Genomic DNA, 25,963 nt, shown 5'->3' on the forward strand with positions numbered 1-25,963 from the left:
CACTGATTTTCTACCAAACATTTGATAAGTTCTAATGAAAGGGCCAATAACATTCTACTCTGGGAAATAGGGAATCTTATCCATGGTCCTCTTCCTTTATCCTTGTATCCTGATATCAACCAATTAATCAATTTGCTTTCTTTAGGTTATTATCTTAGTCTTCACTGAAGTTTTCCACATAACAAAATGTCATAATTAAGGTGGATTTTTTACTTTGGTCCAGTCTTGCCTGTGCAGGTGTAATGACAAATAATGAATTAAAATATAATCACAGGAAACATTTATCCAAATTTTAACAATTCCTTCAGCTTTAGGTCAGTTCCTTTTACTTCTGTTAAAATCAAGTAAAATTAAAGTTAAATCATTTTATTAAAATACCTCCTATAACATACGATATTAATATGCATATTAAAATCCATCCTTCTTTATAGTTACCTGGAATACAGTTCACCAAATGACAGCAACCGTTAATTCTAGATCATAGAATTTGGGGAGGTTTTTTTTTCTTTCTTTCTTCTTAACACTTACTAATATTTCCTAAATTTTTTAAAAAGGAACATGAACTATTTCCGTAAAGCCAATAGTCTCATTATTCTTTAAAATGTTCAAAGCCTCTCTGAAAAGAAAGAAAATTATCATTTTGCCAAACAACTGCTTGGTCTGATACCAGCCTATAGGAATGGATATTTTAAAAGATACAATGTGGTGTAATAGAGATTGCATAAACTTTACAGTCTCAAGAAGGATTGGTTTCAAATCCTGGCTTAATATAATATTCAGCCCACTACTTAATTTCCATGTCCATGTCTCCTTTGGTGCTGCCTCATGGTAGAGGCAACACCAAATGGAATCCACTCCCCCATTAGGAAAACTCAGTATCTCCGACTGACCCTGCACCTGAGAGAACCATTCCAGTCACAGTACCACCCCTAGTTCACTGCGAACCTGAGCTTTATAACTCAAGAGCGCCATCCTTGCTGGGACTGAAAAATGATTCAGGGAGACGGTTAAGGTTAGGTCAGGAAATTACCAACTGATATTAAAAATAACCTCAGATGCTTAGGTATTAGTCATAATTAACAAGGAAAAAACTGCCTTTGCATCTTTCCCTTCTTTTCATCACTCATTTTAATCTGGTTTTACCCATTTAAAAACAGTGGTTGGGGAATCACACAAATGTAGGTTGTATCATGGACCCCCCTAGGGTTGGCTTAGCACCCACCCCAACCCCCTTGGGAAGAGCCGCCAAATCACACTGAGTAAAACATCTAATGGTGAGATGACTTCTCGTGAAGACGCATCCTGCCCATTATCATCTTTGTATCATAGATGAAGAAATAGGCCCTGCATCAGAAGGCTGTATCACCAGCCTAAGTCAATCTCATGTGTTCTGAGATAGAATTGAACTAAACTGAAATGAACTGAAAACTCCAGTCCCTATTCCTCATTAATTTAAATCCCATGTTGCAAGGTTAGGAGGAAGAAGAAAGGGGAAGAACAACTGCAACTACAAAGAGTTTTTTCCTTTCTTTCCACAGATTACTAAAACGTTCAAAGAATCGAATTTAAGAAATCAGTTCGTCAGAGCTCACGTTGTCAAACTGAGGTAAGTGGAACTCCATAAAAAATATATAAGCTTAGATGCAGTTTGGCCCATTGGACTTTTGCCCACAGCATGGATAATGAATGAGGCATTCACGCAATTTGTTGCAATATTATGAAAGAAGTACCATGGGCAGCTTAAAAAACAAGGCCAAAACAAAAACAAAACATGCCGCATATGATCTCTTTACTAATGAAAATAAACATATAATTTCAATTCTTGATAGGAAAGGAAGAAAGGTTAAAGAGTCAGGTGAAGGTATGGTAATAAAGCCATCCTACTGTATAAATCCAGTGGATCCCATTCACAATCCAGCATATGTAAACAGTGCCCCTGGAGTTGTGCAATGCTGTGGTCCTGGGCATATTCATCCAATATCAGAACACAATGACTAACATCAAGCTTTTTGGTTTGTATCTGCCTGTAATGCTATAATGTAAAGGATGCTGTGACCAAATCCAAGCATCTCTGGCATGAATGAATAATAAGGGGAGTAGCAGTATGCATTCTAATTATTTGACATCCCTGCCTTAGTTGATGTATACCTATCTGTGTGATGTGATCAGACAGGCCCTCCCAACTAAAATACCACCCCTAGCACAAATGTTTCAATGCCCACATTACCCAATCCTTCAAATAATAAGCAAAAGTCCTTTGAAGGGGAGATATTTCTCAAATACCACCACCACAAGAAAATTATTATTTCTTATTTTGTGTAGAATCAGTAAATCCCAGGAGCATGAGCATCTGGTCAGATACATTTTATTAAGAAATGAGAGGAGTAAGAAGAATCCATGGGAAGAGTATTTACCAAAATGAATTTCAGTCAATCCAGTGAACATTCCCCTTAGCACTTTCCTGTGAAAATCTCTGTATTAGCCACCAGCTCTCAAAATCCGTAGGACTGGATGAACCATTTGCATTTTCTCCCCTTTTGTCCCCTTCCCACCTACTGCTCAAAACCCTACAATCTCACTTCTGACACCACCACAAAATGCTAATTATCCTTGCCAAATTCAACAATGACATCCCAGTCACAAGCTCCAAACAAACTCTATCAGTCTTCTGTTTGGATCTCTCAGTGGTATTTGGCACTGTTGTATTTTCAATCCTCCTTGAAATAGTACCATCCTGTAGTTTCTATGACCTACACACCCTTATTTTCCTCATACCTCTCTATTAACTCCTCAATTTTCTTCACTAGCTCTTATTCCTTCTCTGTACATCCTTCAAATGTTGTTGGATGTCAGCCCATGCTATAAGCCTCTCTTCTTCTCAGTTTACATTCTCTCCTTTAAGTGGCTTCGTTGCCCCCTATATGCTCACTATTCTCAAAGCTGTATCTCTGGGCCAGTCCTCTCTCCTCATCTCTAGTCATGAATGTACACAGCCATCTACTTGATGTCATCATACAGGTATCTCACAGACAACTCAACTTGATTGTGTCCAGACCTAAACCTATCTCTCCCCCGCCAAATATTAACTCTTCTACTGTTGCCTACCTCTATCAATGGCATCATTTTCAACCTAGTTGCTCAAGAAAGAAATATGTAAGTCGTCTTTAATTTCTCCTCTCCTTCAGCCACACATCCCACCATCTAAAATTTCAATTCTAGGGGCGCCTGGGTGGCACAGCGGTTGGGCGTCTGCCTTCGGCTCAGGGCGTGATCCCGGCGTTATGGGATCGAGCCCCACATCAGGATCTTCCACTATGAGCCTGCTTCTTCCTCTCCCACTCCCCCTGCTTGTGTTCCCTCTCTCGCTGGCTGTCTCTATCTCTGTCAAATAGATAAATAAAATCTTTAAAAAAAAATAAATAATAAATAAATAAAATTTCAATTCTATTTCTTAAATATCTCTAAATTTCAAAGCTTTTCTTCAAATAGTGCCCTCAACCATTTCTTGCCTGGACTATGAACAGTCTCCCAAATGATTCTCCTTTCTTCCAGTCTTGCTCCACTCATTCTACACAACAGCCAGAAAGACCTTTTGAAACAAAATTCTAAACATATTATTCCCTAGTTAAAATCCTTCTATTGGCCATTCATTACCCTTGCAATATGCCAAATATTATATGTAAATATAATATATGCATATGAAAGGTACATATATTCTTATGTATAATGTGTATATATGTATATACATATATATACAATGTGTGTATATACATACATATATATATATATATATAGAGAGAGAGAGAGAGAGAGAGAGAGAGAGACATTTTTATACACATATATGTAACAAAGTTTATCCAACCTTCCTTTACCTGACTTCTCTTACCTTCTCCATCTCTGGGCTTATCTTTCACTACCCTCCACCTAGACTACTCTCAGTCCCACTAGACTTCTCTCAGTTCTTCACTATCCCGAACCTCAAGAAGGGTTTTCAATATTTTATTTTCAATATTGATGTATACTTATAGGTTAGACATTTCTCTTAAAACAGAAAGACAGCTAGTTATATTTTCTAATGCATTCTGATCATCTTTGCTTTATTTAAGTGAATATCCTTCAAATTTAGATAAGAAGAGTTGGCTTAATCCACTACCTTTCTTCCAAATAATATAGGGAACTTGGAACTCTTGTTCATGTTATTATGAATGATGTTTTAGTTCCACCCTATTTTTAATGACTCCAAATTAGTCATTGTAATGATAGATTACCAGTTTCCCATTTTCTTTGTTCCTTATTTCCTACTGTACCTTAACCCTCCTGGATTCAATATCTTTCTTACTGAAATATTTCCTTTATAAATTTTCACAAGAGTCCATGAGCCATAAAGCATCCTTTTTGTTTTGCTTTGATCTAAAAAATGTCCTTTTTTTCTTCATTCTTGAATAATACTTTAGTGTGGATTTGAAATTCTAAATTAATAGCTATTTTCTCTCAGCAATTTGAAGATACAATTATAGACTGCCTCCTTTGTTGCTATTAAGACATTGTCCTTCAGTCAAATGTTCTTTGGTAGCTAATCTCTTCTCTGTTTCTTGAAAATCTTCCATTTGTCTTTGGAGGTCAGAGGTTTTTTTATGATGTATTGCATGAGGGGGTTCTTTTAGTTAGTATGCCTCAGACTCTTGTGATCTAAGGCTTCGTGTCTTCATCAGTTCTGGATAATTCTCATTATTTCTTGTAATATTGCTGCTCCTTTATTTTTTGGTGCTCTTCTTTCATTTTACATTAGGTAAACATTGAACTTTCTCTAGTCTCTTAGCCTCTATTGATCTGGTTCATCTTTTTATCTGTGTTACATTTTGTGTGATTTATTTTTAACTTCAGTTTGTCTGATATTTTGTGTAACCCATCCACTGAGTTTTCAATGTTGATTGATAATGATGACTGTTTTCCTGTCTACGAGCTCTGTTTGGTTTTTTTTTTTTTTTTTTTTGTGAACCTGTCTGGTCTGTTTTGATAATATCCTATACTTTTCTCATATTTATGATTCCCCTTTTATGTCATTAGTCATTTCAAATATAGTTACTTATCTGTTAATTTTATTATGTGACATTTTTGAGGTTGCTGTCCTTGTTCTGCCGATTCTAGCTCATGATAAAGTGTTTGCCATTGGGATTGTATGCTTACCTTTAATCCCACTTCATAAGTGGGATACTATGCAGCCTGGATTTAACATCCCATTTTACAGAGCATTTGCTTCTATCAGATGCTCTAGGAGGATCAGCAACACATGGACTTTTTTGGGGGGGGAGGGGGGAATTTCTTAAAGTTTCTGGAACCATGCAGGTGGTGGTAATGCAAATCCAAAACTTTCATGCAGCTAGGCTCATGATCATGAATTTTCAGGACATTCTTTTTGCTGTCTAGACCTAGAACCCTGAGACATATAAACATCTTTATTTTTTTTTTAATAACATTATGAGCACATTTTTTTTTCTTTCCAATCCATGCTTTCACTGAGGGTTTAGTTCTTTGAGAATCCTGGTCTTATTTAGAAACCTCATGTTCATCTCCCTAATTAGCACTAGCCCAAAGCCTTCTCTCCAGTATCCATGCAAACGGTACAACTCAAGCCTGTTGGGTATTCTAGTGCTTACTACATAATATTCATGTTCTTTATTTTTGGTCTTCCAAGATTTCCCTTACTTTAATGGGAGTGTAGCTTTGCATTTCAAATGAAATGTATTATATTTTATCGAGCATTTCTGGTTATTTTATATGGAGAAGTGGGTTTTTTTAATTATTTAGGCTTTCATGTTGCCAGAAATGGAAGCTACAATTATTTCTTCAGTGTCTGCTCCTCTATCTAAACTGCAAAATACATGACAATGGCAAGAGTGAATCTTGGTCACCTTTAATTTCTGAAACTAATAACAGTGCCTAGCACAAGAAGGTGACTATTTAACATTTGCTAAGTAAATATTAAATTAATTATCTGGAATGAATATTATGGCAGCACTGACAATTGAGAGGAGAGGAAGAGGCCTAGAATGAATATGAGAGACAAATTTGTCTATTGCACATTTTCAGAAAAGAAGATGCCAATGTTAGGTGGGGGAAATGATTTACATGGTAATTTACATGTAAGGAAGTGGAAATTATATCGATTTTTGATAATTGTAGCCTTTAGTCAAATTATTAAGGATCATTGTGGAGAATATCTGTGGCTAACTGATATAGAGATAAAATTCTAACATAAGACTTTGTAGCCACATTAATGCATTTAGGTACTAGAAAATTAACCAGAGCCTTTAAATCACATAAATTTGGAACCTCTTCTCTTTATAGGTTTGTTTAATGAGGTAAGGTTTTTTTCATTTGTTGTTTTTTTTTTTGAAGATTTTTGTGAAGTCTAATAATAACTAATACTTACAGTGCACTTGCTATATGCTATATACTCTTCCAAAAGTTTTGCTTGTATTTATTCACATAATCTTCATAACAACCCATTTTAATGTAAGGAGACTTTGATACAGAAAGATTAAGAAACAAATAACTTACCAAAGTCAAACAGTAAATGGCAGAGCTGATGTTCAAACCCTGGCAGTCTGAACTTCAAAGCCAGCTATACTGAATAGTGGATACAGTGTACCATGCTTTGAGATCAAATATTTGTGAAATAGCATTGTGATATATCATTAAATATGCAAACACTGTTATGTGAATCTGTTCTAACGTTAAATTCCCCCAAGTGAATTTTTTGATGTTTAATCAATGAGTATATAAACAGAATAGCATAAAATTATAATTATTTATTTTTAATATATTTATGGATTTCAGGCAAGAGGATAATGGTGTGATAGCAGATGTTGTCATGAAATTTAAATTCACTAGAAATAACAATGGAGCATCAATGAAAAGCAGAATTGAGTCTGTTTTACACCAAATGCTGAGTAACTCTGGAAACTTGGAAATAAACCCTTCAACTGAGATAACATGCAAGTACCTTTTTTTTTTACCATTTTATCCCAATATATCAACTTAACCAATTATAATTCATGTTTTAATTTAATGAGATTAACTTTCCTTAGAATTAAACTTTATGAAAACAATATACTATAAAGGTAAACATAATGCATAGTTTTCCAATGTAAAACATTCTAACGTTTAAAGAATCATTTAGCATTCATATAGTAAATTTTATTAGCTAAAAATTCTTTTATTAATTTTCCCTCTCAACACTCCTTATGAGAGATATTGTTGTCGGGTGTTCAATCTGTAGGTGTGTTATAGAAATGGTAAATAGCTGTTCAAGGTCAGAGAACAATTTAATTAACACTCCGTGTCATCCAGAACACAGCGTGTAATTGGAAGGTATCTGATAAATGCTTGTCGAATAAAGGAGGAAATTAGAAGATTTTCTACATCTACAGTAAGCAACATCCCTAACTCCTCTCCAAAAATATCTGTACCTCTGCCTGTCTTGAATCTATTTCCATTTTTTTCCATCCCCATAGCTACCACTCTGATCCAAGTCAACACCATTTCTGACTTAAACTACTGCACTAGCCTCCATACTATTCTTTGTAATACTTTCTTGGCACCTTCCAAACTACTGTCCACATAGATCAAGGAAGTATTTTAAAACACAATTTCAATATTACTTAAAAGCTTCCCATGACTTCCCACAAATAAACAAAACAAGCAAACAAAAAAATAACTGTAATTAGAATACCATATTTCCTGGCTTACCCAGGACAGTCCCAGTTCATGCCAATTGTCCAAGAACCATTATCAATATTGAACCCTAATTGTCCTGGTTTGGACAATAAATGGTATGTCCATCTCATTTAAAGCACTGCATGATCTGGTTCATACTTACCCCTTCAGCTACTTATTATACCACTTTTCCTCATTCACCATAATCCGGTCACACTTTCATTTTCTCCACCTGCCAAACTCCTCTCCTTCCTGTCTCAGGGCCTTTGCATACATTGTTCCAGTTTCTTATGACACTCACTAGATCATCCCCTTGCATCCATCAGGTCTCATCTGATTCACTGCTTTCTAATGTAAGCCTGTTCTAACTTCCATTACTCAATTATTTACCTGTGTCACGGACTTCTTCATTTTCTTTCATAACATTTATCACAATCGGAACTACAAAATAATTTGAGTGTTTTTTGTATTGTTTGTTTTCATCCTGTTCTGTAAGCTTCCTGAAGGCAAGAACCAGTCTGTCTTGCTCATCCCAATGTCTTTCTACTACCAGTATCTAGCATATAACAGACACTCTATTAATATCTCTTGTATGAGGGTTTCCCGGGTGGCTCAGATGTTGGGTGTCTGCCTTCGGCTCAGGTGATGATCCCAGGTCCTAAGATTGAGCCCTGCATTGGGCTCCCTGCTCAGTAGAGAGCCTGCTTCTCCCTCTCCCTCTGCTGCTCCCCCTGCTTTTGCTCTCTCTCTGTCTCTCTCTCTAAGAAATAAAATCTTTAAAAAAAAGATATTCCTTGTATGACTTAAAAAAAAACTTACTTAAAATGTGCATAGAATTTAAGGACCTCCCTCCAACTTTGTCATGCACTGCTACCTTAATAAACCATGATGCTTTCATAACAAGCTCAACATTAGAGGAATTTGGTCACCCCCACACTGGACTGTATTCAATCAGTATATACCTGTTATAGCTATACTAGTTGTTAAGGTACTGAAATGTTTTCCTATGTGTTGGTAAGCCACCACTCCACCACGCCCACAAAGGTGTCTCCCTCACCTCTTCAAATCCTCCCATCCGTATCCTGGACTCCCGGTTCATCCCCTGTAATGGAAGAGTTAACCCTTAGCACAGCAAGGACTTGCAGGCCACTGCTCTAGCCCCATGGTTTGTTGTGCCCTTCCTGACTGATCCCCTCCATTACAGTTTGCTTAATCCTCACAACAACCATATCTTATACTTTTATTGTTCCCACTCAGAAAAGACAGAGAATTACCCAGGGTCCTACAATCAACATGTAGGGGAGTTGGGATTTGAACTCAAGTCTCTCTTGTTCAAAAAATGAAAAGGACTGGCCAGTTCTTATTTCCTGCCTCCAAAAAGATGTTTGGGCTCCTGTGACACTTACAAAGCAGATATGATTCTCAAATCCTGTGAAACTTCTGGCAGCAAGGAAGTTTGGATAAACTGATTTTAGAAAGTATGAAAACCTTTCTGAGATGTATTATAGGAAATAAGCTGATTTCTCATTTAAAGTTTTCAAGCAAGGAAAGATATGATCTGACATACATTTTTAGAAAAAAAATAACGGGCTGGTAAAGTAGAGACAGACATCTTGAAAAGTGCACAGGGGGAGGCAGGGAATCCAGACTGAAGGTTATTATAGTAGTATAGATGTAAGATGATGAAAGCACGAACTAAAGTAGCAGCCAAAGGGATGGGGAGAATGGGCCGACTGCAAAGGATTGTTAGAGGCTAGAAAGTACAAAATCTGAAAACCAATAACATGTGAAAATGACAGAAAGGGAGGAATTAGAGACAGTTTCAGATTCCTAGCCACTGGTAGAAGTGGGGTCATTTTCTAAAGGAGGCAATAGAACATAAGTAGCAAATTTGGAGTAAATTTGGTCACACTGAGTTTGAGATGGTTGTAGGATGTGCAGAAAAAATGGTTCTGTAAGCAGACCTTAAACTACAACAGACATTCACTATCTGCCATCAAGATATTTTCTGTCTGGGACCTCCCACCATCTCCCTTCATGCGCGCTTGCACTGCTAGCTCTACTGACGGGATTACTCCACAAACATCATACATCTCCATGCACTTGTACCCACTACACTTTCACCTGGAATACCTTTGTACTGCTTGTCTGCCTGGAAAGTTCCTTTTAGGTCTTCAAAATACAGCTCAAATGTTTTCCTCAGTATGATAACCCGGTGAATCTCTCAGGTAGCGTGATCGCCCTCACCTTTCTCCTCTCCACTTTGCACTTGAATTTATTTGAATGATTCCTTAGTTTCTAGCTGTAAATTATGTGAGGGAAGACCTCCTGTATTTTGCTCACTGTTATACCTGCTGTACCAAGAATAGTATCAGTAGTGTAGTACAGATATATCTATATATACCTACATATATTATATTCAAGTAAATGAAAATTTAACTTCTCTTATACATTTATTACATCGTATCTCAACAACTTGCTTATGTTTCTGTTTTCCCAACTAAACCGAATGACTTGATAGCAGGAATATCTTTTAAACATCTTTTAAGTATGTTTTAGTGTTTGAGAAGAAATTAAACACAAACTTTAATATAAATAACTGAAGGGGGAATGAACCACGAGAGACTATGGACTCTGGGAAACAAACTGAGGGTTTTAGAGGGGAGGGGGTGGGGGGATGGGTTAGCCCAGTGATGGGTATTAAGGAGGGCATGTATTGCATGGAGCACTGGATGTTATACGCAAACAATGAATCATGGAACATTGCATCAAAAACTAATGATGTATTGTATGGTGACTAACATAACATAATAAAAAAATTTTTTTTAAAGTAACAATAAATGTGGGGAAGATTGTAAACACAGAGATTTCTGGGGCTTATGATTCAAAGACTTTCAGCAGGTCTAAGATGAAGCCTAGAAATCTGTATCTTATCAGCTCTCTGAGTGATTCTGATGATGGTTGTTTGAGGATGACATTTAAGAAATTAAGGTGAAATAATATACAATCCTTATTGTATTGATCTTACACTCTTTCTTTTTAATACCAGCAATTACTGACCAGGATACAGTACACATTTTCACTGAAGGTAAGTTTCAAAATTATCTTATAAAAACGGTTTACCAAAATATAAATAGTAAACATTCAAGTATTTGTGCTCTTTGCCAAGGTAGTTTCTATTGAGGTGCTATCTTTATTCTTAGTTCACTCTTGTGGGCCGCTGTTGAGAAGACATTGCTGATTCCACTGACCCATAGAGTGATGTTTAGGTTTTTCCCTCCTTTTAGAAGAAGGAGGTGGAAGCAGGGGAATTCTGTGTCAAGTTTGACCTCAGGAAAATTTTCTTGGCAGCTTTGGGAAGCTTTTCCTACCCTGAGTCTGTGGTAGCATTTCTGTAGACTTGTAAATTATGTTTGGTGACACCATTTATATGGCTCCTCCTGACCACCAGAATAGCCTGCTTTGCTGTGGATTTAAGTTAATCAAAAAGTATAATTTAAAAAATTATAAAAGTGTTGTCAGTTTTATGTCTCTAATCTGAAGAAAAAGTCACTACTTTCCAATGTCATTCTGTATACTCTCAGGCTAGGACAGCAGAAATACAATCCCTAGAAAACAGCTGTTTCTTTCTCTGGTGATGAAATGTAGTTAGAAATTAGTTCAGTGTACCTCAATAGCTGGCCAATCTCAAATAAGTAAGTGATGTTACAAGGTAATGCTACGTTTATGGGTGTTTCTCAACTTCATTAGATATTTAATGCATGCTTCTTTTTAAAGAAAATGTGCTTAAGTAATTTACTAAGGAATTTGGTTGAAGGATGCAACAGAGGAACTTCTGTTCTGTGTATACTCTTAATGGAAATCTGGCCCTCCTTTATCTGGAAAGTCTGTTAGGAAAAAATGTCTTTGGATGGATGTCCTATTGAAGCAGTGTCACTACTTTAAAGCAATTGAAACTGTTGTTGGTGATTTACTTCTAATTTCTTAGTAATAGACTGAAAAAAAGGAAATAAATCATGGGAATGGGAATGGGAATTGAGAGGACTGGAATGATCATTTCAGCTTCAGCTATTGGAGTACTCATGGGCTTTCTCTCTTAAGATGTTTAAATCTCATCTAGATACTTAGAAACTCTCAGCCTCAAGAATATTCTGTGGACCTGAAGTAACTCTTTTCCAAGGGCACATTTGGTAATATAGAGTCAGTTATGGAGGTGGACTGGGACTTCCATGATGAGTTGAATCACCACTATGGAGATTTCTTGATAAGGGCAGTTTTCCTCCAACTTCAATGTACACATGAATCACTCATTAGAATATAGCTTCTAATAAGTTCTGAGGACCTAACATACAGCATGATGACTATGATTAATAATACAATATTGTATGCTTGAAAGTTGCTGAGAGGAGATCTTAAGCATTCTCACCACATTCACACAAGAGTTAATTATGTGCGGTGGTGGAGGTGTTGGTTGTCTTGATCTTGGTAATCAACAATGTATGTGTATATCAACTCATCACACTATACATTTTAAATATACAGAATTGTATTTGTCAATTATTCCACAATAAAGTTGGGGAAGAGGGGAATGCAGCTTCTGATTTGTTCCCTGATACAGGTCTTAGAGTCAATTTTTTTTTTTTGAGGTATAACTGACAAAATTATAAGATATTTAAAGTACACAAATCATGATTTATTATATGTATACATTATGAAAAGATTCCATCTAGTTAACATATTTATCACCTCACATTTTTAGCCCCCCTTTTGTTTAGTAAGAACATTTAAGTTCTATATTCCTAGCAATTTTCAATTATACAATACAGTGTTATCAACTATAGTCACCATGTTACACCCTAGATCCTCAGACCTTATTAACCTTATAGCTGAAAGTTTTTACACTTTTACTGGATTCTCCCCATTTCTCCCACCCTCCAGCCCCTGGCAACTACTTTCTACTCTTTCTTTCTAGGAGTCTGACTTTTTTTTTTTTAAGATTCCACAACATATAAGAGGTACCATGCAGTATTTGTCTGGCTTATTTTACTTAGCATTATACCCTCCAGTTCATCCATGTTGTTACAAACAACAGGATTTCCCTCTTTTTTAAGGCTGACTAATATCCGTGTGTGTGTGTGTGTGAGTGTGTGTGTGTGTGTAAATATACACATAAACATTCTCTTAACCCATTCATCCATTGACAGAACCTTAGGTTATTTTCACACAGTGGCAACATTTCTAACAAACTTCCAGGGTATGCCCATACTGCAGGTCCACAGACCACACTTTTGAATAGCAAAGCTGGAGAGAAGTTGGAAATTTCCCAGTGAACTTGCAGCCGAAGCTGTAACATCCAGCACTGATCATCTTAACTTCCATTCATGAGAAACTCCAGAGAACTCTGAAGGAGCTCCAGAATTTAAAGCCATGTTAAGTTCAGAAATATTCTCTAAAATGCAGTCTATAGTCAACAATAGTGACATAAGTACTCTAAAAAATAACATACTAATCATGCTTTTGGAAAGGCTAGCATGTTCTGGGGAAGAATACATAAAAGACAGAAAAGTTCTAAAAGGCGTAGAGACTCTGGCAGCATCGCCAAATGTAAATGAATCATGATCTTCCCAGCCCATTAATGCCCTTTTCTCAATAGGATGTGGGGCCCGTCCAGACCTAATAACTTTGTCTGAGGAGAGGATCCTAGGAGGCACGAAGGCTGAAGAAGGAGACTGGCCATGGCAAGTCAGTCTACAGATGAATAATGTTCACCATTGTGGAGGAGTCCTAATCAGTAGCATGTGGGTCCTGACAGCAGCTCACTGCTTCAGAAGGTGAGGCCGCAGCTTACCTACCCATCTGGGAACAACTAGGAGAGACATACACAAAAGAACTCCACCCATACCCCAAGGACTGAACATAATTGGATTATGCTAAAAATAATTGAATGCAAATAATAATAATAATAATGAGTCTTTTCTTCCTATTCATGATAGCAAATACATTTTTTTTCTCCTTCAGCTTGCTAATTTAATCCTATTTTTCTGTTTCAGGTAATAGTATGGCATCAGGGCAAAGAACAATGATTTATATGTCAGCATATTTAATTTAAATCCTCGCTATGAAAGCTTGGGAAATTTATTGAACCTTTATAAGCGTCTTTTTTTTCCCCCCAAATTAGGAACATACTATTATCTACGTCTTAGTGTTTTTGATTGGATCAAATACACTAATGTAAACATATGTTAAGTGTTAGCAAAATGAATTGCTACAGGAAATTTTCACATTATATCATATAAGCTGATCAGCCCACTGATGGCGTATGCCATTAACTAATTCTTTCAAAACAATTATTGAATATCTACTATGAGCCCAGTGTTATCGCAGAAGCTAATTAAACACTGCCTATACTTTAAAAGAGCTGACATTCTAATGTAGAGATAGACATGAACAAAAATAATGATCAATAACAGTGAGTAGCAGAAATAAAATGAATTTAAACAACTTATAGAAAATTCTTCATTGATGTGACTAAAGGCTATTGCTAACATGAGGGTAATAATCTGCCAGGGGAGAACAGGATGCATAAACTTACTCAGAATAGAAGGACTTTAGACTTAGATGACTAAAATCTGTTAGGTACAGACACACCTTATTATTGGAGCACCCTAGACCTCTACAGTTGCTGGGAACTAAACTCAAAATGTTCACTCAGAAAAGTGAAGTTGATCTCAATCAAATGTGCCTCTGACCATATCTATTCTCTTCTCAGACTCACTGAATATCCACAGCCTAAAATCCAACTTACCACATACCCAAAGCCCTCCTATCCGATCAGTCCAGACTTACTTCTCAAAGCATGAACCTTGAGCTCCAGCCAGATTGAGTTACTCTCTTCCCCTGGATTCCACCTACTTTTTCAGGTTTAAGAGCACTGCACACTCGTCTTCTTAAACTTTACTCCCTCTTAATAGTTTTGTAACAGGCACTGTATTATGCAGCAGTACCTTCAAATCTGCAAAGGACTTCTTAGAAATAGTGAAGATTTTTCAGAATTCCAACGGGAAGAAATGGAGGAAGGGATATTAACATTTTAGGAAGAAGAAGCAGATTGAGCAAATGCACTGAAACCTGAAAAAGTAGGCAGAATCCAGGGAAAGAGAATAATGCAGTCTGGCTGGAGCTCAAGGTTCAATCTTTATCGTCACCTGAAAGGCCAAAGAACAATGGCACTAATTGATTTTAATCACCTCTGAGTGTGGGAACCAGGAATGCAAATACTTGTATTAGGAGGCACTTAGCATAATCAAGGATGTAATATAAACTGTACTGGATTCTAAGCCCTCCACACACACCAAAAGCTAAGTAAAGGATATCACTATAATGAAAGCCAGTTATAAATACCACCAATGATTACCAAAGGAGTTCATGATTTTAAATGGTTGGAACATCTTTCCTGCTTTGTCAAAGATTAATTGACTGTATAATTGTCAGTTCATTTCCGGGTTTCCTGTTCTGTTCTATTGATCTCCATGCCTATTTTTGTGCCAGTACCATGCTGTTTTGATTATTACAGCTTTGTAATATAATTTGAAGTCCAGAATTGTGATGCCTCCCGCTTTTCTTTTTCAAGATTGCTTTGGCTATTGGGAGTCTTTTGTGATTCCATACAAATTTTAGGATTGCTTATTGTAGTTCTGTAAAAAATGCTGTTGATCTTTTGATAGGGATTGTGTTAATGTGTAGATTGCTTTGGGTATATAGACATTTTAATAATATTTGCCATTCCAATCCATAAGCATGGAATGTCTTTTCATTTCTTTGTGTCATCTTCAATTTCTTTCATCAGTGTTTTAATAGTTTTCAGAGTACAGCTCTTTCACCTTTTTGGTTAGGTTTATTTCTAGATATTGTCCTGGTTTTGGTGCAATTGTAGATGGGATTAATTCCCTAATTTCTTTTTCTGCTGCTTCATTACTGTTGTATAGAAATACAGCAGATTTCCGTATGTTGATTTTTGTATCCTGCAACTTTACTGAATTTGTTTATCAGTTCTAGCAGTTTTTTTGGTGGAGTCTTTCAGGTTTTCTAGTTATAGTATCATATCATCTGCAAATAGTGAAAGTTGTACTTCTTCTTTGTTGATTCAGATGCCTTTTGTCTTTTTATAGTTATTTATATTTTTATATTATTTATAATATAAATATTATCATAAACCATTATTATACATTGTATTATATACTATATTATTTATGTTTTATAATAATATATTATATATTATATATAAATTATTATATATGCTATAGCATAGTTATATATAAATATATATTTATATATGCTATATATTTTATATATGTGCTATATATTATATATATATGCTGTAGTATAGTTATTTATAGTTTTATTCCCAGACACTCGCACTGTTTCTTATACAAAGTAGACACTTAGTAATGACTTGTTCAACTCTAATGAAAATAACAGTTACCTGCATTGAGTGCTTACTTTGTGCACCAAACACTGTGCTTGACACACTTGTCTCAATACTTACAAACTGTGTGAGAGCATATCATCAATCACATTTTATGCAAAAATAAACTAAGAATTAGAGATAGGAAATAAGTTGCCCTAAATAACACTTGTAATGCATGGCATGCCTAGATTTAAATCTAAATGTAACTTTTTCCAAAATCATGCTCTTATTCACTTGCTGGATTAAAAAAAAAAAAAAGGAGGGAAGAAAGAGATGGAGAATATCTTTAGAATCTTCTCTGTAAAGACCCTGAGCAAAAGAAGCTCAATATGAAAAATTCATGTAATTCGCTTGTTGTAAACTACTTTTTTCTTTAGTATTTTTAACTAGCATTCACTCTTATATAAGCTACTGTACCTTATAAAATTATTTCTTGGACATATAATTTTTATTTCTGTATCATCTCTATCTAAATTCCACAAAACTCTTACATTATTATGTGATTACATTTCATTTTTATTCAACCTTAGGAGCAACATTGAGTTATTCAACCCCCAATTCACAGATCCTTTAGATAAATGATCATTCATTTACTAGCTATGTAATCCAGAAATATACACCAAAGAGATATTGGTCAAATAGCTGCTAGCTGGTGACAAGAATGACAAACACAAAATTCAAATATTTGAAACGCTCACAAATTCCCTTTCAAAGTATGTTTTCATATTTTTTTTAGCCAATCTGATCCTCGTCAATGGACTGCCACCTTTGGTGTTTCAATACCATTTCCTAAACAGAGAAGAAGAATAAGGACTATTTTAATCCATAACAATTATAATCCTGCCACTCATGAAAATGATATTGCAGCTATACAACTCGATGGAGGCATCAACTTTACCAAAAATATCCATAGGGTGTGTCTCCCAGAGGCTACCCAGAATATTCCACCTGGTTCTTCTGCTTATGTAACAGGATGGGGATCTCGAGAACTTGGTGGTAAGTGTCTCAGCAAAAATAAAACAACAACAAAAAAATCTCCTGGTACTTGGTGTTATATAATTTTTTTTAAATTAGGGAACACCTGAAGGACATTTCTATGGAAGGAACCATCTTATATTCTGAAGAGCCCAAGCTCTAGTTATTACTGAGTTTCCTCAGCATAGCAAAGCAATGTCCCTATAAACTATGGGGAATTCTCAAACATAGTAAGAGGGACATGTAAACGAAAGTGATGAAGAAACATGAGTTCTTCAATGATCCAGAGACTCTATAGGTCTCAAATGTCTCCCCTATAAAGAAATTTTTTAAAAGTTGAAAAGAATATTCAGATAGGTATTCTCTAAGAGTCTTAACGCCCTCTAAGGTATTAACAACCATTAAGGTATTCTGAGATGAAATGAATCCTGCCTCTAGAGCAAGAAACTCTACATGTACATAAGCATTGCTCACTCTTGTTTATTGAATGAATAAAATAGGCATAAAAATGAGGGCAATGTGAAAGAACAAATAGGGCCATGGTGAAAATAAGAATATTAGCCAGGGTGTGGAAGGATAGCATTAACAATCTCCACATGCTTCAGCTCATGTTGTAGATTGTATCTCCAAGGAATAATATGAAGGCTTAATTGTCCTAGAAAATATCTCACTGTGTTTTCATGACCCAAAGTAATTTGGTAAAATAGATAAAATTTGTACCAATCACAAAAATGGCAGTGTCACTTTGAAGGAACATCAATATAAAATAAATTAGTTCTTTAGCCTTGAAACCATACTTGTTTCTCTTTCATTGCTAGATTAAAGGTTACTCAATATGTTGTTTTTCCAATTCAAAGTCAGTCCGTGAATAACTTAAATGCTACTAGTCAATAGCAGATTTGTTTTGCTCTCAAGGTCTAAGGAGCACTGCATCACAAAGTTAAAGGAAAAAAATAAAATAAAATTGATCTGTGTAAAGGGGTTATTCTACTCTACTATAGGACTATTTGCTGAAAAGAAACTCCTACTTACATCTTCAATAGACTCCTTCACTAAATAAGAAACAGTGTTTGGGATACATTTATTCCTTCACATATTTGCCATAGAGTTATTAATTTATCCATTTTATTTCTGCTTTTATACTTTACAGGTAACACAGTTTCAGAGCTACAGCAAGCACGGGTCAGAATAATAAGTAATGACGTATGTAACGCACCCACTAGTTATAATGGAGCTGTCTTGCCTGGAATGCTGTGTGCTGGTCTACCTCAAGGTGGAGTGGATGCATGCCGGGTAAGTTCATGACAATGTTATCACATCATTATCCAAGTTTATAAGTACTTACTAGCATGTGATACTGTGATAGGCATAGAGGTAACACAATTATAATACACAGCCCTGATCCTCTAAAAATTTATTATCTAGATTTTGGAGTTAAAACTCTTATGAAGCTGATCCAACACTAATTTTGAGAAACCAAAGTGTCTCCAGAGTGTTTAACCATCCAAGCTCAAGAACAAGACAGAACTGCTTTTGAATTCCTTAACCTTTATAACCAATGCTTTTATCTATAAAATGGGGATAATAGTAGTATGGAACTAAAAGTAACATTAAAGATTAGATCAAGATTAACTATGTCAGGCATGCGCTAAACAACAAAGAAATCTCAGCCATCTCAGCTATTTTTACTGTTGTTAACCTAGACCATGACCACTGATGTTAATAATTTAAATCTCTGAAAAAAATATAGTTTCAATCTCAAACTTTCAATCACTATAAAGGTTTAAATAAATTAATCACTCATCTAAGAGTCATAGAAAATAATTGATTTTAAAATATAAAAAAAACACCTGAATATCAGCACCTTGAAGACAGGAAATGTGCACAGAAAGCTTAGTTACTTGAGTTATAACAGTTTCCTTAACTGTAAAACAGCACAAATTGGGGGGGGGGGAGGCTATTTAGATCTAGCTTGTCATTTTCAACCAAACATAAAAATACAAATAACTATGAAAATCTTAGTAATTAGAATACGGTTTTATTTTTTTTTAAAAGATTTTATTTATTTATTCAACAGAGATAGAGACAGCCAGCGAGAGAGGGAACACAAGCAGGGGGAGTGGGAGAGGAAGAAGCAGGCTCCTGGCGGAGGAGCCTGATGTGGGGCTCGATCCCATAACGCCGGGATCACGCCCTGAGCCGAAGGCAGACACTTAACCACTGTGCCACCCAGGCGCCCCTAGAATAGGGTTTTAATACTAACATTTTAATTAAATTATCAAAACAATTAATGTGGATTATATCCTTTTGTAGATTTTAATCCTATGTCTGAAACCCCATATAGTAATGGGAACAACTACTTACTATCAGAAATTACATTTCTGGAAATTTAAGAAAAATTAGTCTTTTCTTGAGGAATCTGCTGCTGTTCCCTGGGGCAAACTGTATGCAGAAAAATCAGGTTTATTTTTTCCTCAAACATTAGTGATTTTTATATTTAGTGCTCACATTCTTGAAAAAGTAGATAAGAAGTAGCTCTTCCACAGTTTTTTCAAAGATCCCAAGCTATGGGCATTTTCCCAAAATTAAACATTTTTATTAACTGCAAGCTATGTGTAAATGGAGAGGAGCTGCTTATCAGTTTTCAAAATACCATTAACTACCCATTGGCCTTTCCCCTTTAAGTGGAGATGTCCTTGTGGTAGAGAACACTTACTCATGCTTTACTCAAGATGCCCCTTACCTTCTGCATACACAAATTCTGCTCTTCCCCTCAAGCCCAGAACAAGCCTTAACTCATCATGAAATTTCTCCTGTGTGTTCTACTCCAGACCCAGTAATTTTCAACTGAAATAATACAATACATAGAGTTTGTGCCACAAAAAGAAATAGCACTTTACAAAAGAGCTTATGAGATACTTGTTTCAGTTCGTTCATTCATTCATTCATTCATTCATTCAAAGAAAATGTATTAATTATTTTCTGTGTGCCAGATATTGTGCTAGCACAGCAATGTGTTCCTTGCACTCATCAAAGCTATAATCTAGAAGAGAGAACATGAGCTCAAATGTCTGCACAATCAGGCAGTGAAGCTCTCCAGTTAATGGGGAAAATTACTTGTGCCTCTTAGTTTAACACCTGTTTGCCCACTCTTGGTAAGATATTATGCAGAGAAATGCCTTACTAGAAAGAAAAAATTGCAACAAAAACACAATGATGAAAAAGCACTGACAACTGGTTAACTGGAACACAAACACACAACCCAAAGGAGGCCGGTGCCAACCAGCTCCATGCAGTGCTTGCCATGCAAGTTGGTGATTCACACGCTGACACTTCTCCCCATCTAGACCAGTAATTAAGTAGGTATGAAGAGCTAGCTATGAAGAGTAGTCAAATGAATAGCAAACTATTCTAAAAGCACCCTTGGTAATAGCTGACTTTTATTAGTACAGACTAAATGCCAGGCTGTACTGAAAGTGTTGTATATGTTAAACTCATTTATACATACAGAAACATTATTCGCAGATGAGGAAACTGAGGCAGAGAGAGCTAGCATTAAACAGCTTACTGAAAGTCATATGGTTGATAAGTAGAGGGCTCCAACCCAGGCTATCTAACTCCAGAACCCACGGACTTAACCTATAATACAGCATGTAAAATGGACTAAATTTGTCTCCCCACCTAGATTACTGCATGTATAAATATTTTTGGTTGGTTGATTCTAATTAGTTAGTAAGTATTCCATAAGGAGTGTTTTACTCATTGCCATATAATTTTTTTGATTATTCACCAAATAATTTTGGTGATATATTATGTATATTTGATGATATATTATGTATCAAACTCCATGCAGGACTATGAATAGGAAGACAAATGAGGCTTCTGAAGACTCATTCATCCAACAAATGTTTCCTTAGCATCTCCTGTGCACTAGAAGCTTAGGATACAGCAGTGTCCAGAATAGGTATGCCTTCCCTGGAGGACCTTATAGAATAGCCAGAAAAACAGACACTGAACAAGAATCCTATGTGCCATGAGTTTTGCAGCAATGTGTGACTGCCACGAGGGGAACTGGTGCAAGGGAGTAAGTTCAAACAGACACACGATGTGCTTGTATAAAATAATACAGAAGCGGTGGAAGAGATACACACAGGATGTGGGAACACAGGCAGTGAAAAACTAACCTGGCCCAAAGCCAGAGGGGTGGCGGTGGGGGGTCAGGGAGATACAGGTCATGGACAGCTTCCTGGAGGTGATAAAGTCTGGGATGGGAAGCCATCAGCCAGGCAACTGAGGACAGTCTCAGAAACATGCTTCTCATCTTTTCACACCTGCTGAAGGAATGACGAGTGTTCTTTAAGGATTTCAGTAATTTTCACTTGAAAATTGGTATAGTATTTCAACTTGGTATGATATTTCAACAGGAAATGTCAGACTAAATTTATTTACTGTCGTAATGGATGTGACTTCTACTGACATAGAGATAAACTCCTTAATACTTTAGGGTTGTCTCACATTTAATCATTGTGTTTCCTTCAGGGTGACTCTGGTGGCCCACTAGTTCAAGAGGACTCACGGCAGCTTTGGTTCCTCGTGGGGATAGTGAGCTGGGGGGATCAATGTGGTCTGCCAGATAAGCCAGGAGTGTATACTCGAGTGACAGCCTACCGTGACTGGATAACCGAAAAAACTGGGGTCTAGCGCAATAAAAGTACCTCTGTGGCAAAGTCTGTATGCAGGTGCATGTCTAAAATTCCAAAACTTTCCTGTTCAGGTGCAAAAGAGAATGAAAGTGCCCTATTCGAACATCCTGTTACATAAATATGGTTTCACAAACACTATCTGTTCTTTATTACTATGGATTCTATGTTTTCTCAAGAAAGCTTTATGAATGTTGCATAGTATTGTGCTCTGTGCCAGGGGAAACGTGAGCTAGTTACAGAAGTAACAATTTTATTACAGTTGTGATAAGAGCTAGTAATGAGAAAAACAGGTACCCTGAGAGTAGACTTCAGAGGAATATGGACAAGTCTGATGGGTCAGAGGAGTCTTCTCTGAAAAGTCTCACTAAAACTGGGAAAAGTATAGAAACTTGCAAAGGAAAAAGTGGCAGAATAACACTCAAGACAGAAAGAATAGCACGAGGCAATAAAAAATAGTATTTATTTGAAATTTCTCACTACTCAATATTCTATAGGTGGTATTAGTCCTAGAATTAAATATGTGAAGTCGCTGTACAATCCTACAGCAACCATAATTATCCTATAAAAACACACTGCCATAGAACTGATGAATTTCAGGCATTTAAGATCAAAGTTAAATTAGTTACTCCTCAACTGAGATCCCAACAAATTATAATTTTATGATGACTTTTATTAAAAATATCCCTTATCTATATGGAAGAGAGAAATACACCAACACAACCTTCTCAGCTAACTTACAACTACTGAGTGTTTTTGAACAACTAAATAGGAGTAATCTTAAGAACTAAAGATCACCCAGTGGCAGTTATTTTTGAGAATTTAAGGATCCTCAATAGCTAAATCCAAGTAATGAATTTTGTCATATGTGAAGAGTTGTTTTGCAAAGAGAAAGGTTAAATAGTTTAATTTTAATAAAATTATCTTAGAAAAGGAACTTTTCCCTCTTTTCCTCTTTCTTTCTCCCTTTCTCTCCCCTACACACACATTACCAAAGAACATAAATAAAATTCATTCAATGGCACAGCAATTTACGTAGTCTGAATCATGAATGTAACAATTTTTATGGGATCCTGGCATTTACTAAAGCTTGGTTATGCATGACCATCTGTGTGTCAGGGCTTCACCCTTCTAAAAGCTAACACAACACCTGGGTATCAGAACAACAACATGCGTTGTGATGCAAACTTCTTGTATTTCCTCATGTAAATTGCGAACAGACCTACAGTGAAGTCATTTACTTTTAAGGAAAAGAAGTTGAAAATTTAACCAACTTGATGAAATGTACAAATTGTTGGTACACCTTATTTCAAATAAACTCTTTTAAAATTATTTCCCTACCTAAGTATTTAGGGAAGTTATGATTATGAAGGACTATCCAATTTATTTAATTGGTTCTCCAACATGAGAATTGCTAAGCAGACTCTAAAGGCTTGGCACTTTATGCTGCCTTATAATCAAGCTCTGTAACTAAGGCAAGCATCCAGCTTGACACTCCCTGGCTTTACCCTGTGAGGACAACACTAAACTGGTAATTTAGAGTAAGCCTCAAGGGGGGGGTGTGTTTTGTGTATGGGTGTGTTGGTGTGTGTGTCTGTGTGTGTCTGTGTGTACGTGCCCTCATATAATCATAGTTTTGGTTATTCCTATATGTTGAAAGCTATATAAGGTACTTATTTAGCAGAAAATAGAACAAATACAATTTATAGAAAATAAAATATTATTTAACAAATATGTTTATTTTTATGAAGAGATATTTGAATCCCAGAACACCTATTTAAGAGCTTCCTTTTATTTATTTATTTTTAATGTATTGGTGGGTTCCATTTCCTGAGAGCTAAGTAACTCCATGAAAGCAACTTTGAATGTGGGAATGTGGGAAGAGTGGTGATTCATAAATCCTTTCAGTTCTTAAAAAAAAAATCATTCTGGAAACTCTGGCAAAAACTTTTTAGCACCCTAACTCGGTGCCAGAAAAAGTTATTGATACCAGGGAAGAACCTGTTCAGCATATAGAAAACACAGACTAACCAGTAAAAAATAAAGGCAAACAAAGTAAATATTTGATGTTCAAACGGAATCCTCTTGGGTTTAAAATAGTGAGAACTAACGAAAAGAGAGTTATCCAAGACAGTTTAGAGGAAACAATTGGCTGTTTACTGCACTACTTGGAGGCCTCAATTGCAGGGTGTAGATCATTCATTTAACAAATTTTGAGCCCTGCTATGTTCTAGGCTCTCTACTAAACACTAATAAAATTAAGATAAATAAGACGTAGTACCTACACTTTAGACACCCAGAGATGGTAGTGTTGATAAACATACAATATAACTTGATGGATGCAATGGTGAAGGATAGGGTATTTATTACAGGGTAAAAAAAGCAGGCGGAAGGTCCTAGAAGATTCAGGAGAAATCTTTTCTAATATCAAAAGTGAGTCTTCCAGTGCATGGATTTGCCATGAATAATAATTACTCTGTAGTTTGTATGAGAATGAAACAAAGAACTTCTCAGATTATTTATCTAAATCTGTCACAGGCTCTAATTTACACAATTCAATTCCTATTTTCCAGTTTGCTAAACAATAAACAGTTCAAACAGATCCAAAACAGGTTTTTTTCTTTATATTTTTCATATGTCTATATAATCCAAATCCCAAAACACAGTCCTTCTCATTTCTGATCAATCACTTTGATTAATTTCCTCTGGGGAAAACAGGTCTTTTCCCCACATATTTCTAGTGATTAATTTCTATAAGAATCAGCTGTCTTTTGAAGGAACAGGTCCCTTATCGAGAGAAATACTTAAGCAGAAGCTGGATGATCCCCTGCAGAAATGTTTTGGAGGATTTCTGCCATGGGTCAGGCTTAAAAACATCATTTCCATGGTCTCTTCCAGGCTAAGGTTCTACCCATAATAAGGAAATAATTTTGAGGGAGCATAAGATCGTCGAGAGAAAGAGGAATTGCCGAGCATTGGGACATTGGTTGCTTAAGCTGGTGCACAGCCATAGAACAAATCATCTATAATAGGACAAAAGTAGAAGAAGGGAGACAAGTCAGAAGAATCTCGCAATAATCCAGGGAAATGATGGGATTTACTTGGATTGAGGGGCTAATAGTGAAGATGGTGAAAAATACTTGAAATTCAGGAAATATTTGTAGAAAGAAACAGCAGAAATTACCTTTAGACTAGATTCAGGGGCTGAGGGAAAGGGAGTGATCAAGAATGACTTAAATTTTGGGGCACCTGGGTGGCTCAGTTGTTAAGCGTCTGCCTTCGGCTTGGGTCATGATCCCAGGGTTCCTGGATCAAGCCCCACATCGGCTCCCTGCTCCACTGGGAGCCTGCTTCTCCCTTTCCCACTCCCCCTGCTTGTGTTCCCTCTCTCACTGGCTCTCTCTCTCTCTCTGTCAAATAAATAAAATTAAAAATCTTTGGGGTGCCTGGGTAGCTCAGTCATTAAGCATCTGCCTTAGGCTCAGGGCGTGATCCTGGAGTTCCTGGATCGAGCCCCACATCAGGCTCCTCCACTAGGAGCCTGCTTCTTCCTCTCCTACTCCCCCTGCTTGTGTTCCTTCTCTTGCTGGCTGTCTCTGTCAAATAAAAAAAGTTAAAAAAAAAAAAAGTTTCTTTCTGGGGCACCCTGGGATTTGGGCTCAAGTCACGACTTAGGCGCTATGAAATCAAACCCTGAGCACACACCCCCCCAGGTGGAGTCCCCCTGTTGGGCTCAGCACCGAGTGTGGAATCTGTTTATCCCTCTCCCTCCCTCTCTTTTCCTCCCCTCTGTCCCTCCCCACTTCACTTGCACAGACATGTGCGCACTCTCTCTCTCTCAAATAAATAAATAAAATCTTAAAAAAATGAGTTTCTTTCTGAATCTGTTACATTGGAATTGTACAAACAATTAGGTTAGACAAACAACTATAAACACATTTCTGTAGCTCAGAGAAGAGATTGAAACCAGAAATATCAATTTGATGGCATTTACACTTTCAGGGAAGTTGGGACAAAAGCCATTTGGATGACTGGAAGAGAGAATGGGAAATGTAGTTTTGAGATAATAAGGAATTATCTCGATGACCTTGAGAAATATCCT

General features: G+C 36.4%; 1 protein-coding gene and 1 long non-coding RNA gene across 3 annotated transcripts in view; one reads left to right on the top strand and one right to left on the bottom strand.

Annotated features, from left to right (window-relative positions):
• LOC123775908 (transmembrane protease serine 11D) overlaps positions 1–21,862 on the top strand; it is a 41,738-nt gene extending 19,876 nt beyond the window's left edge. Inside the window, exons 4-10 of the mRNA XM_045771509.2 lie at positions 1,539–1,606; positions 6,841–6,998; positions 10,769–10,807; positions 13,373–13,550; positions 16,923–17,182; positions 18,312–18,454; positions 21,701–21,862. Coding sequence (XP_045627465.2) covers positions 1,539–1,606; positions 6,841–6,998; positions 10,769–10,807; positions 13,373–13,550; positions 16,923–17,182; positions 18,312–18,454; positions 21,701–21,862 — 1,008 coding nt within the window. The remainder of the gene's footprint in view (positions 1–1,538; positions 1,607–6,840; positions 6,999–10,768; positions 10,808–13,372; positions 13,551–16,922; positions 17,183–18,311; positions 18,455–21,700) is intronic.
• The window catches only part of LOC148109557 (uncharacterized), a 296,308-nt gene that overhangs the window by 163,922 nt on the left and 106,423 nt on the right, over positions 1–25,963 (bottom strand). The gene's annotated exons all lie outside the window — the stretch shown is intronic.

This window comes from Ursus americanus, chromosome 8 (assembly GCF_024610735.1).
Source record: "Ursus americanus isolate L20-20 chromosome 8, mUrsAme1.1.p, whole genome shotgun sequence".
Lineage (NCBI taxonomy): Eukaryota > Metazoa > Chordata > Mammalia > Carnivora > Ursidae > Ursus > Ursus americanus.